This window comes from Cervus canadensis, chromosome 13, assembly GCF_019320065.1.
Source record: "Cervus canadensis isolate Bull #8, Minnesota chromosome 13, ASM1932006v1, whole genome shotgun sequence".
Classification (NCBI taxonomy): Eukaryota; Metazoa; Chordata; class Mammalia; order Artiodactyla; family Cervidae; genus Cervus; species Cervus canadensis.
Window position 1 is genome coordinate 28,095,362 of NC_057398.1, and position 16,015 is coordinate 28,111,376.

General features: G+C 49.0%; 1 protein-coding gene across 2 annotated transcripts in view; it reads left to right on the plus strand.

The window, feature by feature from the left end:
* The window catches only part of SPEN (spen family transcriptional repressor), an 88,506-nt gene extending 72,867 nt beyond the window's left edge, over nt 1-15,639 (plus strand). For both annotated transcript variants that reach the window (XM_043485892.1, XM_043485893.1), the window contains 5 exons: nt 4,031-12,164; nt 12,588-13,076; nt 13,222-13,416; nt 13,759-13,917; nt 14,475-15,639. In XM_043485892.1, coding sequence (XP_043341827.1) covers nt 4,031-12,164; nt 12,588-13,076; nt 13,222-13,416; nt 13,759-13,917; nt 14,475-14,606 — 9,109 coding nt within the window. In that variant the 3' untranslated portion in view covers nt 14,607-15,639. The remainder of the gene's footprint in view (nt 1-4,030; nt 12,165-12,587; nt 13,077-13,221; nt 13,417-13,758; nt 13,918-14,474) is intronic.
* Nucleotides 15,640-16,015: the final 376 nt, after the last annotated feature.

Consider the following 16,015-nt stretch of genomic DNA (forward strand, 5'->3'; position numbering starts at 1 on the left):
ATGGAAGCTATCATCCATATGATAAAGCTATTTGTCCAAACTTGCCTCTGTGATTAAGTCCCCTAGAATGTTTCTACTAGATTGCCACCCCTGTAGATAAGTGTTAGACAAAAGACTATTTGAGAAATGCCTTTAGATACTCAAGTTCAAGTATAAAAGGGTTCTGTGACAAATATGAGGCAAATCCTGATCATGCTCCTGGAAACCTATTGAATGCATCTCCTTTTTATTGCCTCTTCTTGCCACTTCATTTTTGTTTAAATCAAAGAAGGTATATATTTCTTTTTCATTTCCTTATGGTGTATAGTGTAATGGTCATTAAATACTTGGGCGGTTTTTTAATGAAAAATGTCCCCTACATCCAAATTTCCAAAAGGTTGAACTTCTAAGGTTTCAGTGGTTTTTCCACTAGTGGATCGGAATCCACGTTCTAAATTTTTCTGTGTGTGTGTGATAAAGAGAAAGAGAATGAACATATGTAAGAACATAGTCTACATATCCTCTATAGGGAGGATTCTCCATCCTCCCCAACCCCGTAATCTGAAGTCATTGTTAATACTTTCAGTTCTTATAGGAATTCTTAGCCATAAATGAGTGGAAAATGTGTTGATGATCTAGTGGCACTTAAGACATAAAAATTTCATTCAAATTCTCTGTGTGTATGTTGAATATTTTTCAGAGAACAGTGTCTTGTGAGGGTTGGATAATGTTATGTGGGTGTTAATTTTTTAATATTACCACTCAAATTAATTCATTTTACTGGTGATTTGGCTCTGGCTTTGTTCTTTGGTTATTTATCCCTGTTGAATGGAGTTTATCTCTAAAGTAGGAAGCATGAGGGTGTGGGTCTTTACTGTGACACAGTTTTGCCTCATTTGGTTTCAGGTGGCAGTGTTTCTGGAATGCATTCCTTTCATAGAACTTGAGACTCTTTGCCTTCTCTATAGAGTGGAAGGAAGTCATGCCACTCAATAGTTGATTAAGTGAGGGGGGAAAAAAAAATGCTTTACCCCCTAATGACAGTTCAGCTCAAGAAAGCAAGTGATGACTCATTTTCATAGGGCTCTACAGTTTAAAAGTATTTCTTTTATTCCCTTAAATACAGTGTCAGGGAAATAGGGCTGTGACTCTTGTCATGTGTTACTTATGGTAGGAATTGACGATCAGATGACTTTGCTGATAAGGCTCCTAAGTGACTGGGCTGGAACCCAGTGCATTTAGTTTACCTGCTAGTGCATTGAGTCTTACAGGTTGCCAAAGTGATTCTCAGCACAAATTTATGGGGTCACATTATGCTTTAGATGAATTTCTCACCTACTTACGGTAGTTTGGATATTGTGTAGTCATGGGAACAGCATTCTCTGAAAACCTGACCTTTCAAAGTCCCTCTGAGTCCTGCCAGAGCCTTTTGTACATAGTACTAGTGTGCAGTTTTATTGTCTCTTGCTAGAGTTCCTTGGTGGCAGGAAAACTCATTTCTTTTGGTAGAGTACAAAATCATCATTTATTAAACTGAACAGTGTAGCACTAATGTTTACATATATACCTTTGACTTCTGTAACTTTTTTCTTTCACATTTTGGACATAGTTTTAGTTTGCTTATTTTAGAAAATACCTGGAAGCCATTTTTAAGCCTACTTTTAATGCAGGTGGTAAACTTACAGCCATTCTTGGTGTCTTAACCACTTTGTATTAGAAAGCTTAGGGAATTCCCTGGCGGTCCAGTGGTGAGGACTCTGCACTTTCATTGCCAGGGGCTTGAGTTCAATCCCTAGTCAGGGAACTAAGAATCCTGTAAGCCGTGGTATAATCAAAGGAAAAAAGGAAGCTTATAGTGTGTTCTCCTTTACATATGAAAGTGATGCTTCCTTGGAGTTTGTATTTATGGTGGTAATGAGTTAAGTCAGCCTAATTTTACAAAATGGCTGGCCAATATTGAGGCAAAGAATCTGATTCCTATGGAACTGTAGAAGGATCATCTTGAATTGGTCTTGAATATCATAGATGTGTCATAAATGATTCTCTTTGAAATGATAAAGTTCAGTATAAATGTATATAATGTGCTATTGATGCTTCCAGTGTTGAATGCTAAGTCTAGATGCTTCATTTGCCATTGAAAATGGGTTAGAACATTGCCCAGTAGCAACTTTGACATACTTTTCTAAGGTTCATTCTTTCAACAAATCTGGGTACCTGCTATGATCCAGCAAGACAGAAAAGCTCATGCTTTTAGAGGCTTAGGTTCAAGGTTCATTATGTTTCATTGAGCTGCCATTAGTAGTACTATGTAGACTGAGTAAGCCATACTTGTTTGAAAGAACAAAAATAGGATGTGAATAAGAGTAAAGGAATTGGCCTCTGTTACAGGTAAATTTCCATTTTATACACCATACACGTTCTTGCATGTAAATTCAATCCTATTTTGCATGCACTGGGTCATGTCACTTTAACAATTAAGGAATTTTTTTATAATTAAGGAATTATCTCACACAGTTTGTAATACATAATTTGTTAGTTGGCAGGTTGGGGAAAAGTAACAATTACCTAAGGCCAAGTGTGTGCCTTGTATTATATTAGGAAAGTTTTTACAAAGTTTCATCTTATTTAACCTTCTTGTTTAACTTATTCTTAAATAACATCATCATTTTATAAGTGTAAAGACTGAGCCCAGGGAGACTGGTCCCCAGTGTGTGTTTTTTTTTTTTTCATTTATTTTTATTAGTTGGAGGCTAATTACTTTACAATATTGTAGTGGTTTTTGTCATACATTGACTTGAATCAGCCATGGATTTACATGTATTCCCCATCCCAATTCCCCCCTCCTACCTCCCTCTCCACCCGATTCCTCTGGGTCTTCCCAGTGCACCAGGCCCGAGCACTTGTCTCATGCATCCAGCCTGGGCTGGTGATCTGTTTCACCCTAGATAAAATACATGTTTTGATGCTGTTCTCTTGAAACATCCCACCCTCGCCTTCTCCCACAGAGTCCAAAATTCTGTTCTGTACATCTGTGTCTCTTTTTCTGTTTTGCATATAGGGTTATCGTTACCATCTTTCTAAATTCCATATATATGTGTTAGTATACTGACTGATTCAAATGAATTCTTTTTAATGGCTGAGTAATATTCCATGGTGTATATGTACCACAGCTTCCTTATCCATTCCTCTGCTGATGGGCATCTAGGTTGCTTCCATGTCCTGGCTATTATAAACAGTGCTGCGATGAACATTGGGGTGCACGTGTCTCTTTCAGATCTGGTTTCCTCAGTGTGTATGCCCAGAAGTGGGATTGCTGGGTCATATGGCAGTTCTAATTCCAGTTTTTTAAGAAATCTCCACACTGTTCTCCATAGCGGCTGTACTAGTTTGCATTCCCACCAACAGTGTAAGAGGGTTCCCTTTTTTTCATCTGTCTTTTCAAACAATACATTTGTTTCCCAAGTTTTGGTAAGACTATCTCTTGGCAGCAAAGTAATTAATTTATTTAACCCAGTCTATCTGAAATACTGTTTCAACATGTATTCAATCTGAATAAATTACTGAAGTGTATATATCTTCTTTAAAAAAAAAGAGACTAAATCTACCAGATCTAGTCTGTATTTTATACACACCTCAATTTATACTAGCCAGATTTTAAGCTCTTAGTAGCCACCTGTGGTTTGTAGCTGTGGTATTGGATGGTGAAAGTCTAATGATTTGTTTGTTGTTTAGTTGCTGAGTTGTGTCTGACTCTTTGTGACCCCGTGGGTTATAGCCTGTTAGGCTCCTCTGTCTGTGGAATTTCCAAGGCAAGCATACTGGAGTGGGTTGCCATTTCCTTCTCCTTCCTTGTTTTGGATGAGGGATCAAACCCATGTCTCTTGCATTGGCAGGTGGGTTCTTTACCATTGAGCCACGAGGGAAGCCCAGTTCTAATGATTAAATAATGGCAAAGATTTTTAGAAGCGGGCCTCTGTAATTGCACGTGTATGATTAATGTGTCAGTGACGAGAAAACAGAAAACCAATACATTCTTTTTTGTCTTTGGCAGAGAAGAACGAAGGGGATCTTATGACTATAGCCAAGATCGTACATATTATGAGAATGTCCGTACTCCAGGCACATATCCTGAGGATTCCAGACGGGACTATCCAGCTCGAGGGAGAGAATTTTATTCAGAATGGGAAACTTACCAAGGAGACTACTATGAATCACGATATTATGATGATCCCCGGGAATATAGGGATTATAGAAATGATCCTTATGAACAAGATATTCGGGAATACAGTTACAGACAAAGGGAACGAGAAAGAGAACGTGAAAGATTTGAGTCTGACCGGGACAGAGACCACGAGAGGAGACCAATTGAACGCAGTCAGAGTCCAGTGCACTTGCGCCGCCCTCAGAGTCCTGGAGCATCTCCCTCACAGTCTGAGAGACTGCCGAGTGATTCCGAGAGGAGAGTTTACAGCCGCTCCTCAGACCGGAGTGGAAGCTGCAGCTCACTTTCCCCTCCAAGATATGATAAACTTGACAAACCTCGTTTGGAACGCTATACAAAAAATGAGAAGACAGATAAAGAACGAACTTTCGATCCTGAGAGAGTGGAAAGAGAGAGACGTTTAATAAGGAAGGAAAAGGTGGAGAAGGACAAAACTGACAAGCAGAAACGAAAAGGAAAAGTTCATTCCCCAAGTTCTCAGTCTTCGGAAACAGACCAAGAAAATGAGAGAGAACAAAGCCCTGAAAAGTTGAGGAGTTCTAATAAACTGGGCAGAGAGAAAGCTGACAAAGAAGGAGTAGCCAAAAACCGCTTGGAACTCATGCCTTGTGTGGTTTTGACTCGAGTGAAAGAAAAAGAGGGGAAGGTTATTGATCACACCCCTTTGGAAAAGTTGAAAACCAAGCTTGATAATGACACTGTCAAGTCTTCTGCCTTAGATCAGAAACTTCAGGCCTCTCAGACAGAGCCTGCAAAATCTGAGTTGTCTAAACTGGAATCTGTTAGAATGAAAGTGCCAAAGGAAAGGGGGCTTTCAAGCCACGTAGAAGTGGTAGATAAGGAAGGCCGGCCCAAACCCAGGAAGCACTTAAAACCAGAGCAGAGTGCTGACGGGGTTAGTGCTGGGGATCTGGAGAAGCTGGAGGCGAGGAAAAGGCGTTTTGCAGATTCCAATTTGAAAGTAGAAAGGCAGAAATCAGACCTCAAGAAAGGTAGTCCAGAGATGGAAGATGCTCGGGTGCTTTTAAAGAAACAGCCTGACATGTCATCTAGAGATGTCATTCTGCTGAAGGAAGGAGAGTCTGAAAAAAAGCCTGTGAGGAAAGAAATTCTTAAAAGAGAATCTAAAAAACTTAAACTAGACAGACTTAATGCTGTTCCCAGCCCCAAAGACTGTCAGGAGCTTGCCAGTATTTCTGTTGGGACTGGCTCAAGGCCCAACTCAGATCTGCAAGGAAGGCTGAGAGAACCAGTAAGTGAATCTGTGGAAAATCAAGAAATCCAGTCGAAAAAACCCACTCCCTCAAAACCACAACTGAAACAGCTGGAGCTATTAGATGATCAAGGACCAGAGAGAGAAGATAATAGGAAAAACTATTGCAGTCTTCGTGATGAACCACTTGAATGTAAATCGGGCCAAGAGAAACCACATTCAGTAAATACTGAAGAAAAAATTGGCATTGATATTGATCACACGCAGAGTTACCGAAAACAAATGGAGCAGAGTCGTAGAAAACAGCAGATGGAGATGGAAATAGCCAAGTCTGAGAAGTTTGGCAGTCCTAAAAAAGATGTGGATGAATACGAAAGACGTAGTCTTGTTCACGAGGTAGGCAAACCCCCTCAGGATGTCACCGATGACTCGCCTCCCAGCAAAAAGAAAAGGATGGACCATGTTGATTTTGACATCTGCACCAAGAGAGAAAGGAACTACAGAAGTTCACGCCAGATCAGTGAAGATTCTGAAAGGACTGGTGGTTCTCCCAGTGTCCGGCTTGGTTCCTTCCACGAAGATGATGACCCTATTGGTTCTCCTAGGGTAATGTCCATAAGAGGGTCTCCTAAAGTAGATGACAAAGGCCTCCCCTATTCTCATATAACAGTCAGAGAAGAGTCCTTAAAATTTAATCCTTATGATTCGAGCAGGAGAGAACAGATGGCAGACATGGCTAAAATCAAACTATCTGTCTTGAATCCTGAAGATGAACTAAATCGGTGGGATTCTCAAATGAAACATGATGCCAGCAGATTTGATGTGAGTTTCCCAAACAGCATAATTAAGAGAGACAGCCTTCGAAAGAGGTCTGTCCGTGACTTGGAACCTGGTGAGGTGCCTTCTGATTCTGATGATGATGGTGAACACAAATCTCACTCACCTAGAGCCTCTGCATTATTTGAAAGTTCTCGGTTGTCTTTTTTATTGAGGGACAGAGAAGACAAACTACGTGAGAGAGATGAAAGACTCTCCACTTCTTTAGAAAGGAACAAATTTTATTCTTTTGCATTGGATAAGACAATCACACCGGACACTAAGGCTTTGCTTGAAAGAGCCAAATCCCTTTCTTCCTCTAGAGAAGAAAATTGGTCTTTTCTTGACTGGGACTCCCGATTTGCTAATTTTCGAAACAACAAAGATAAAGAAAAGGTAGACTCTGCTCCAAGACCTATTCCATCCTGGTACATGAAAAAGAAGAAAATCCGGACTGATTCAGAGGGAAAAATGGACGATAAGAAAGATGACCATAAAGAAGAAGAACAGGAAAGGCAAGAATTATTTGCTTCTCGTTTTTTACACAGCTCAATCTTTGAACAAGATTCCAAGCGACTGCAGCATCTAGAGAGGAAAGATGAAGAGTCTGACTTTGTTTCCGGCAGGTTGTATGGGAGGCAGACCTCTGATGGACTGAATAACACAACTGACTTGATTCAAGAGCCAGTAGTTCTTTTCCATAGCAGATTCATGGAACTCACACGAATGCAACAGAAAGAAAAAGAAAAAGACCAGAAACCCAAAGAGGTCGAGAAACAGGACGATACAGAGGATCATCCCAAGACCCCAGAATCTGCTTCTGAGAATAAAGACCCAGAACTGAAAACTCCATCTTCAGTTGGACCTCCTAGTGTCACCACTGTAGCTCCAGAGTCAGCAGCAGCATCCCTGGAGAAGACAGCTGGTGAAAAGACTGGAGAGGGGCCTTCGGTGGCAGAAGAGAAGACCACTGAGCCAGCCTCTGTCCCAGAAGAAGCAAAACCTGCCAATACAGATCTGGCTCCCGTCACTGTGGAACAGCCTGAGCAAGGAGACTTGCCCCCGGGAGTGGACACCAGGAAAGACACTGCCGAGCCTCCTTCCACTGTTGAAGGAGGCTCATCAGTCGATCAGCTGCCTTATCTGGATGCCAAGCCTCCAACTCCTGGGGCCTCATTTTCCCAGGTAGAGATCAGTGTAGATCCTGAGCCTAACAGCACCCAGACACTTTCAAAACCAACTCAGAAGCCTGAAGAAACCGATGAGCCTCAAGTGGAAAAGCCAGACTTGGCTGCTAACGTTGAACCTAACACAAGTCAAAAAATGGAAGATGTTCCTGAGGCTCCGCCTCCAGCTACTGAAGTTGTAGAGGTTGATCCTCCAGTTGCTGCAAAAGATAAAAAGCCAAACAAAAGTAAACGTTCCAAGACCCCCATTCAGGCAGCTGCAGCAAGTGTCGTGGAAAAGCCCGTCACCAGGAAGAGTGAGAGGATAGACCGGGAAAAGCTCAAGCGGTCCAATTCTCCCCGGGGAGAAGCACAGAAGCTTTTAGAACTGAAGATGGAGGCAGAGAAGATTACAAGGACTTCTTCTAAAAACTCAGCCGCGGACCCCGAACACCCCGAGCCAAGCTTGCCACTTGGCCGAACCAGGCGCCGGAATGTGAGGAGTGTTTACGCAACCATGGGTGACCACGACAGCCGCTCTCCAGTCAAGGAGCCCGTCGAGCAGCCACGAGTGACCAGGAAGAGACTGGAGCGGGAGCTGCAGGAGGCCGCAGCGGTTCCCACAACCCCTCGGAGGGGGAGGCCTCCAAAGACTCGCCGTCGGGCCGATGAAGATGACGAGACTGAGGCCAAAGAAGTCGAGACGGTCAAACCAGCTGAGGGCTGGAGATCCCCACGATCCCAGAAAGTAGCTGCTGGTGGTCAACAAGGGAAGAGGGGGAGAAATGAACCCAAAGTTGAGCCCGAACGTCCTGAGGCCACCAATGAGGGGAGTCCCCAAGTGAACGTGAGAGAAAATAATACAAAATCCAAGGCTGATAAAGAAGCAGCAGCGAGTGAACAGAAACGTGACAAGAAAGATATTAGCATGGACAGAAATCCGCCCGAAACCCCCCCAGTTGAAGTAGTGGAGAAAAAAGCAGCCCCTGAGAAAAACTCCAAGTCAAAGAGAGGACGATCTCGAAACTCTAGGTCGGCGGTGGACAAATCTGCAAACGTGAAAAACGCGGAAGCCACCTTGAGTCCCAGCGTGGCTGCGGGCCCTTCAGAGCTGCCGGTGGAGAAGGAGGCTGGGGTCGTGGCAGTTTCCCCCGAGAAGAGCAAGAGTCCCCAGAGGGAGGGGAGTGTATCCTCGCAGTTGAACAGTGAGCCCGCTGGACCAGACAAGGAACCGGAGAAGGAGGATGTGTCTGCCTCCAAGCAGTCCCCAGAAGCAAATCAGTTAGCCCGGCAGATGGAGCTGGAGCAGGCCGTGGAGAACATCGAGAAGCTCACGGAAACCTCCACACCCACGGCTTTTAAGGCGGCAGCTCCTGATGCCACAGAGGGCCTCTCTACAGAGGACAGGGACAAGCCCGCACACCAAGCCAGCGAAACAGAGCTGGCCGCGGCCATCGGGTCCATCATCAATGACATTTCTGGGGAGCCAGAAAACTTCCCTGCACCGCCACCTTACCCTGCAGAATCTCAGACAGATCCGCCACCTCCTGAAGAAGGCATGGAGCCTGAGACCAATGAGGCTGTGTCTGGCATCTTGGAAACAGAGGCTGCTGCTGAATCTTCTAGGCCGCCAGGCAGTGCACCTGACCCCTCAGCAGGCCCAGCAGACAACAAGGAAGCCAGAGGAGACAGCAACGAAACCTCCCACCCAGTGCCAGGAGCCAAGGGGTCAAAAGAAGCAGAAGTCACTCTGGTTCGGAAAGATAAAGGGCGCCAGAAGACTACTCGATCACGCCGCAAACGGAATACAAACAAGAAAACAGGGGGCACTACAGAGACCCATGTCCCTGAACCCGACCAGGTTCCAAGCAAGAGCCCCGCTTCAAGTGATGGGACGACGGTACAACCCCCAGAAGCTCCACAGGAAGAAAAGCAGGATGACAAGCCCCAGCCCACTGCTCCTGAGTCATGTGCTTCTGACCCAAGCAAGACTCCATCCCGAGAGGATCTGCCCCAAGAAAGCAGCGTGGAGGAAGAGACTCCGACCAGAGCACCTGCGCTCCCAGACCCCGCCCCTCCCTCGCAGCCTGCCCCTGTGCATGATGAGCCTCAAGCCAGATTCAAGGTGCACTCCATCATTGAAAGTGACCCAGTGACCCCGCCCAGTGACTCAAGCATGCCCACCCCACCAATTCCCTCCGTAACAATAGCAAAGCTCCCACTCCCTGTCGCTGCCGGGGGGATCCCACACCAGAGTCCCCCTGCGAAGGTGACAGAGTGGATCACGAGGCAGGAGGAGCCACAGGCGCAGTCCACCCCGTCTCCGGCTCCTCCCCCAGACACCAAGGCCTCTGACATTGACACCAGCTCCAGTACACTGAGGAAGATCCTCATGGACCCCAAATACGTATCTGCTACGGGTGTCACTTCCACGAGTGTCACAGCGGCCATTGCAGAGCCTGTCAGCGCTGCCCCTTGCCTGCATGAGGCACTGCCCCCTCCAGCTGAATCGAAAAAACCTGTTTTAGAGGAAAAAACAGCAACTCTGATAACTAACACCTCTGACACACAGGCCTCAGAGGTTCCAGTAGCTGCTGACAAAGAAAAGGTGACTCCAGTCATTGCTCCTAAAATTACTTCTGTCATTAGCCGGATGCCTGTCAGCATTGATTTGGAGAATTCGCAGAAGATAACTCTGGCGAAACCTGCTCCTCAGACCCTGACGGGCCTGGTGAGCGCCCTGACTGGCCTGGTGAACGTCTCCTTGGTCCCAGTGAATGCATTGGCCGGCCCTGTGAATGCCCTGAAAGGCCCAGTGAAGGGCTCAGTGGCCACGCTGAAAGGCTTGGTGAACACTCCTGCTGGCCCCGTTAACGTCCTGAAGGGACCAGTCAATGTCCTGACAGGGCCCGTGAATGTTCTCACCACTCCAGTGAACGCCGCCACGGGCACAGTGAATGCCACTCCGGGCACAGTGAACGCCGCCACGGGTGCGGTGACGGTCACGGCGGGTGCGGTGACCGCTGCCTCTGGGGGTGTGACAGCCACAACAACGGGTGCTGTGACGGTGGCAGGTGCAGTGATCACACCGTCAGCAAAGTGCAAACAGAGATCCAGCAGCAGTGACAACAGTCGGTTCCACCCGGGGTCTATGTCTGTGATTGATGATCGCCCAGCAGACACGGGCTCCGGTGCTGGGCTGCGCGTGAACACTTCTGAAGGGGTTGTGCTCCTGAGCTATTCGGGGCAGAAGACTGAAGGGCCCCAGCGGATCAGCGCCAAGATTAGCCAGATCCCCCCAGCAAGTGCAATGGACATTGAATTTCAACAGTCGGTGTCCAAGTCTCAGGTCAAACCCGATTCTGTCACACCGTCTCAGCCTCCGGCCAAAGGCCCTCAAGCTCCTTCAGGCTATGCAAACGTGGCCACCCATTCTACTCTGGTACTGACTGCACAGACATACAACGCATCTCCTGTGATTTCATCGGTGAAGGCCGACCGTCCGTCCTTGGAGAAGCCCGAGCCGATTCACCTATCTGTGTCCACACCCGTCACCCAGGGTGGCACAGTGAAGGTCCTCACCCAGGGCATAAACACACCCCCGGTGCTGGTTCACAACCAGCTAGTCCTCACCCCAAGCATAGTCACCACTAACAAAAAGCTTGCTGATCCCGTCACCCTCAAAATAGAAACCAAGGTCCTTCAGCCGGCAAACCTGAGCTCCACTCTTACTCCCCACCACCCTCCGGCTCTGCCCAGCAAACTGCCAGGAGAAGTGAACCATGTCCCGTCGGGGCCCAGCACCCCGACAGATCGAACGGTGTCCCATCTGGCAGCCACCAAGCCAGATGCGCATTCCCCTCGACCCAGTGGGCCCGCTCCAAGCCCGTTCCCACGGGCGTGCCACCCCAGCAGCACCACATCCACTGCGCTGTCCACGAACGCCACGGTCATGCTGGCAGCAGGCATTCCTGTGCCCCAGTTCATCTCCAGCATCCACCCAGAGCAGTCTGTCATCATGCCGCCACACAGCATCACCCAGACTGTGTCCCTCAGCCACCTGTCTCAGGGCGAGGTGAGGATGAACACGCCCACGCTGCCCAGCATCACCTACAGCATCCGCCCCGAGACACTCCATTCTCCACGGGCCCCCCTGCAGCCGCAGCAGATAGAGGTCCGGGCCCCGCAGCGCGCCGGCACCCCCCAGCCAGCCGCAGCTGGGGTCCCCGCCCTGGCCTCCCAGCACCCTCCAGAGGAGGAAGTGCACTACCACCTGCCCGTGGCTCGAGCCACAGCCCCCGTGCAGTCGGAGGTGCTGGTCATGCAGTCTGAGTACCGGCTGCACCCATACACCGTGCCCCGGGATGTGAGGATCATGGTGCATCCTCACGTGACGGCCGTCAGCGAGCAGCCCCGGGCGGCAGACGGGGTCGGGAAGGTGCCACCAGCCAGCAAGGCCCCTCAGCAGACAGGGAAAGAAGCCACTAAGACGGCAGATGCCAAAGCTGCCCCTGCCCCTGCCCCTGCCTCTCACGGGGAGGCCCGCATCCTCACAGTCACCCCCAGCAACCAGCTCCAGGGGCTGCCTCTGACCCCACCGGTGGTGGTGACCCACGGGGTGCAGATCGTGCACTCGAGCGGGGAGCTCTTCCAGGAGTACCGGTACGGAGATGTCCGCACCTACCACAGCCCGGCCCAGCTCACACACACGCAGTTCCCTGCCACGGCCTCCATCGGCCTGCCTTCCCGGACCAAGGCTCCCGCCCAGGTGAGCACACCCAGTCTGTCTTCTGGTCCAGAGTTGGGGGTGGGGGGGTGGCGGGTACGAGTGAGGTCCCCGAAATATGGCGTCCTTTTTGTGGATTTCATGAGACGCTTCCTCAACTTCAGAGTGAAGGGCTCAGATTACAGCAGAGCCTGGGGACGTGAGGGAGCTCACAGTGAGAGTGGGTGGTGTGGCGGCTCTGACCCGAGAGGGTGACAAGGTTCTTCGGGTGACTTTTACCAAAGCTGTCAATCCTGAATGCCCGAGAGCAGGGCCATCTGGTCAAAGCTTCTTCAGGGGGCCTGGCTGCCAGGAGCTTCCCTGCAGGTGACCCACCCGGGAGCTCTTGGCTGCTTGGTTGGGGGCAGGATGCTCTTTGTGCAAAACAGACTGACTCTGTTCCTTTCTCTTCCCACCCAACTCCAGGGCCCCCCTGAAGGCGAGCCCTTACAGCCCACTCAGCCTGCTCAGCCCACACAGCCCCTCCAGCCTGTGCAGTGCGCACAGCCGGCCCAGCCTGCACAGCCCTCCCAGCTCAGCCAGCCTCCAAGCAGCAAGATGCCTCCGGTGTCCCAGGAAGCCAAGGGCACCCAGACAGGAGTCGAGCAGCCGCGCCTCCCTAACGTCTCTGCCAACAGGCCGGCTGAGCCTCACACCCAGGTCCAGAGGGCGCAAGCAGAGACGAGCCAGACCTCCTATCCCTCCCCTGTGTGTGTCTCCTTGAAGCCTGACCTCCCGACGACTCTTCCTGCTCAGGCTGCCCCAAAGCAGCCGCTGTTTGTCCCCACCTCCTCAGGCCCCAGCACCCCTCCAGGACTGGCTCTACCCCATACTGAAGCCCCACCCACCCCCAAACAAGATTCCTCTCCACACTTGACTTCCCAGAGGCCTGTGGATATGGTGCAGCTTCTGAAGGTAAGCCTGGACAGGGCCTCCCCTACCACCTTCCAAGCTTTACCTGAGACCCCCACTTAGATCAGCACCTGCTGCTCAGGGCCGTGACCAGCATGGCCTTGTTCTCCAGCCGTGAGCTCACTGTTCTTTGTTTCCCTGCGAGCAGAAGTACCCCATCGTGTGGCAGGGCCTCCTGGCCCTGAAGAACGACACGGCTGCTGTGCAGCTCCACTTCGTCTCTGGCAACAATGTCCTGGCCCATCGGTCCCTGCCCCTCTCTGAAGGAGGGCCCCCCTTGAGGATTGCCCAGAGGATGCGGCTGGAGGCCTCACAGCTGGAAGGGGTTGCCCGAAGGATGACGGTAAGGCTCAGGGCCCAGGTTAGCCACTGTCCCACCCACAGGAAGGGAGGCCATGGGTGGGCCCCACTGTCTCCCTGGCTTGTTTTGGGGTGCAGTAATGGGATTCTTGGAGTGGATGATGAATGGCGTGTTCTGTCTCCACTAGGGGTGTAAAGTTTCTCTAGACCTAGAGATGAGGCTCCTTTTCATTCAACAAGTATATGGATGGACCTCAAGGTCATTTCAGTAGTAGGATTTTTTGTGGATTTAGAAGCCAAATCCCCTGGGTTGGATAGTTCTTTTTGGTTTCCGACCTTCTTTTGCGAGGTGGTCTCTGATCACTGACAGCTCCCTCTTTCCCAGGTGGAAACAGATTACTGTCTGCTGCTGGCTCTGCCCTGTGGCCGCGACCAAGAGGACGTCGTAAGCCAAACAGAGTCACTCAAGGCTGCCTTCATCACATATCTGCAGGCCAAGCAGGCGGCAGGGATCATCAATGTTCCCAACCCCGGCTCCAATCAGGTCAGCCCAGCATCCTGCCTTGGCACACGTACGCCTGTGGGGGTGGGGGTTGTGGGTAGTGTTGGCTGGGCAGTTTGACTAACCTGCCAGTGCCAACTAGAGGAGTCCAGGACAGTTTCCCCGAGGAGCTGGACAAAGGGGCATTCTGGATAGAGGAGACCAGCCGGGGATGGGCATGTATGGGCAGGACTGCCATTTGCCCATCCGGGAGATGGTCAGCAGGCAGCTGAGACAACAAAGGTCTTTCTTTAGCTTAACTATTGAAAAGAGGCCCCCAGGGAGGTGGTCAGTTTGTTTGTTTTCTGATACCTAGTTTTCTTTTCTTTTTAATTATTTTTTTTTCCCCACTTATTTTTATTAGTTGGAGGCTACTTACTTTACACCTAGTTTTCTTCTGAAAGTCTCGAGAGACCTTAGCTGGTTGGGAACTTGACTCAGCCTGGCTCCGTGTGTTGGGCCTTCAGGGCCCCCCAGTTGGGAGTTTGAGGGAGGAGAGGTGGTTGGTGGGTGACATGAAGCCGGGGATCCCAGTTCTCTCTCTCTCGTCCCCACTCCAGCCCGCCTACGTGCTGCAGATCTTCCCGCCCTGCGAGTTCTCTGAGAGTCACCTGTCCCGGCTGGCCCCTGACCTCCTGGCCAGCATCTCCAACATTTCCCCCCACCTCATGATTGTCATTGCCTCTGTGTGAGCCACTGAATGGTCACCACTCAGTGTATTTTCCTGAGGCTCTGCAGCAAAAAATAACACAGGACAACCCAGCCACGTGGAGGAAGAAGCTGCCGAAGGGGACAGACTCCACTGCCAGACGGCCAGCCTCACCCTCCTGCCCGCCCGCCCGGCTCAGTCGGACAGACCCCTCTGGGCAGTGGTGCTGCTACTTGTATGTTTACATGACGTTTAGCCCAAGGACAGACCACCAACCGATGGACTTGCAGACACCTTGAGGCTGGGTTTCTCTCTCCTCTTTTTGGAGAAAAGGAACAGGGCAGTGGGATTTTTTTTGTTGTTTTTGTTTTTAAGAAACAAAACAGAACTGCCTTTGCACTAAATTAGTGACTTGGACTTTTGCACAGTGAAGACAGGCTGTGACACTCTGGATGTCTTGGTGTACGTGAACACACATCGCAGACTCACGCAGGACTTCAAACATCTGCTGAAACCTTGGGGTCAAGGAACATTTCATTGAGTTGTTTGGTCCCCACTCCTCCCTTCCCCTTGCTCATTTGGATGTCACCTCTCTTAATTCTGCCACCACCATCTTTGATTCACCCAGGATGTACAGTTTACAATCAAAAAGAGCAAACGGAAGGATTTTTCTCTCCTAGTGGAATATGCAGAACTTGGGATGTGTGTATATATAAATATATAATATATATAAATATATATAATACTGACTTAAAAATCAAATTCCCTGACATACATTTTTTTTAATCTGTGCCAAAAATGTGTTTTCAGAGAAAATCTTATTTTCATACTCAGACTTTGTATTGTCACTCATTTGTATAAGTGCGCTTCGTTATAGCACGGGCCCTGCCCCCACAATTTGGAAGTGTCACACACACAAAAAGACTGTACAAAAAGACTGGCTTCCCTTCTTCCTGTGACCTTGACCTCTCTCCCAACTTCCTAACACTTATTAATTTATGAAACTGTTTTTCTCAGCGCAGTTTTGCTTTGTGTGTCCATTGGATTACAAACTTTATTAAAAAATACAAAACATGTCAAGTGTGGATGTGACTTTCACTTGGATGGGAGGACCAGGGGTCCTTGGCCTCTAGGAACAGTAAGCCCTCACCCCGTGTTTGTTTTCAATCCCCTACTAAGTCTGTATATGGAACCCATCTCCTTTCTGCCACTAATCCTCCCCAAGGATCATTTTACCTTGTACAAAAAAATTTTCATCACATACTACGACTTGAGCCACCTTTTCACTGCTGTGGTGGTAATGTGACAGACACTTCAAGGTCCCAACTGGTTTCTGAGTAATGTTGAAGGCACTTCAAATTTGATAAAGAATAGAGCCACTGCCCAGTCAAACTCAGAAACATTAAGAAAGCTTTGGGGTCTTGCCTCTTGTCCCTTCCTTCTCTGGATAAG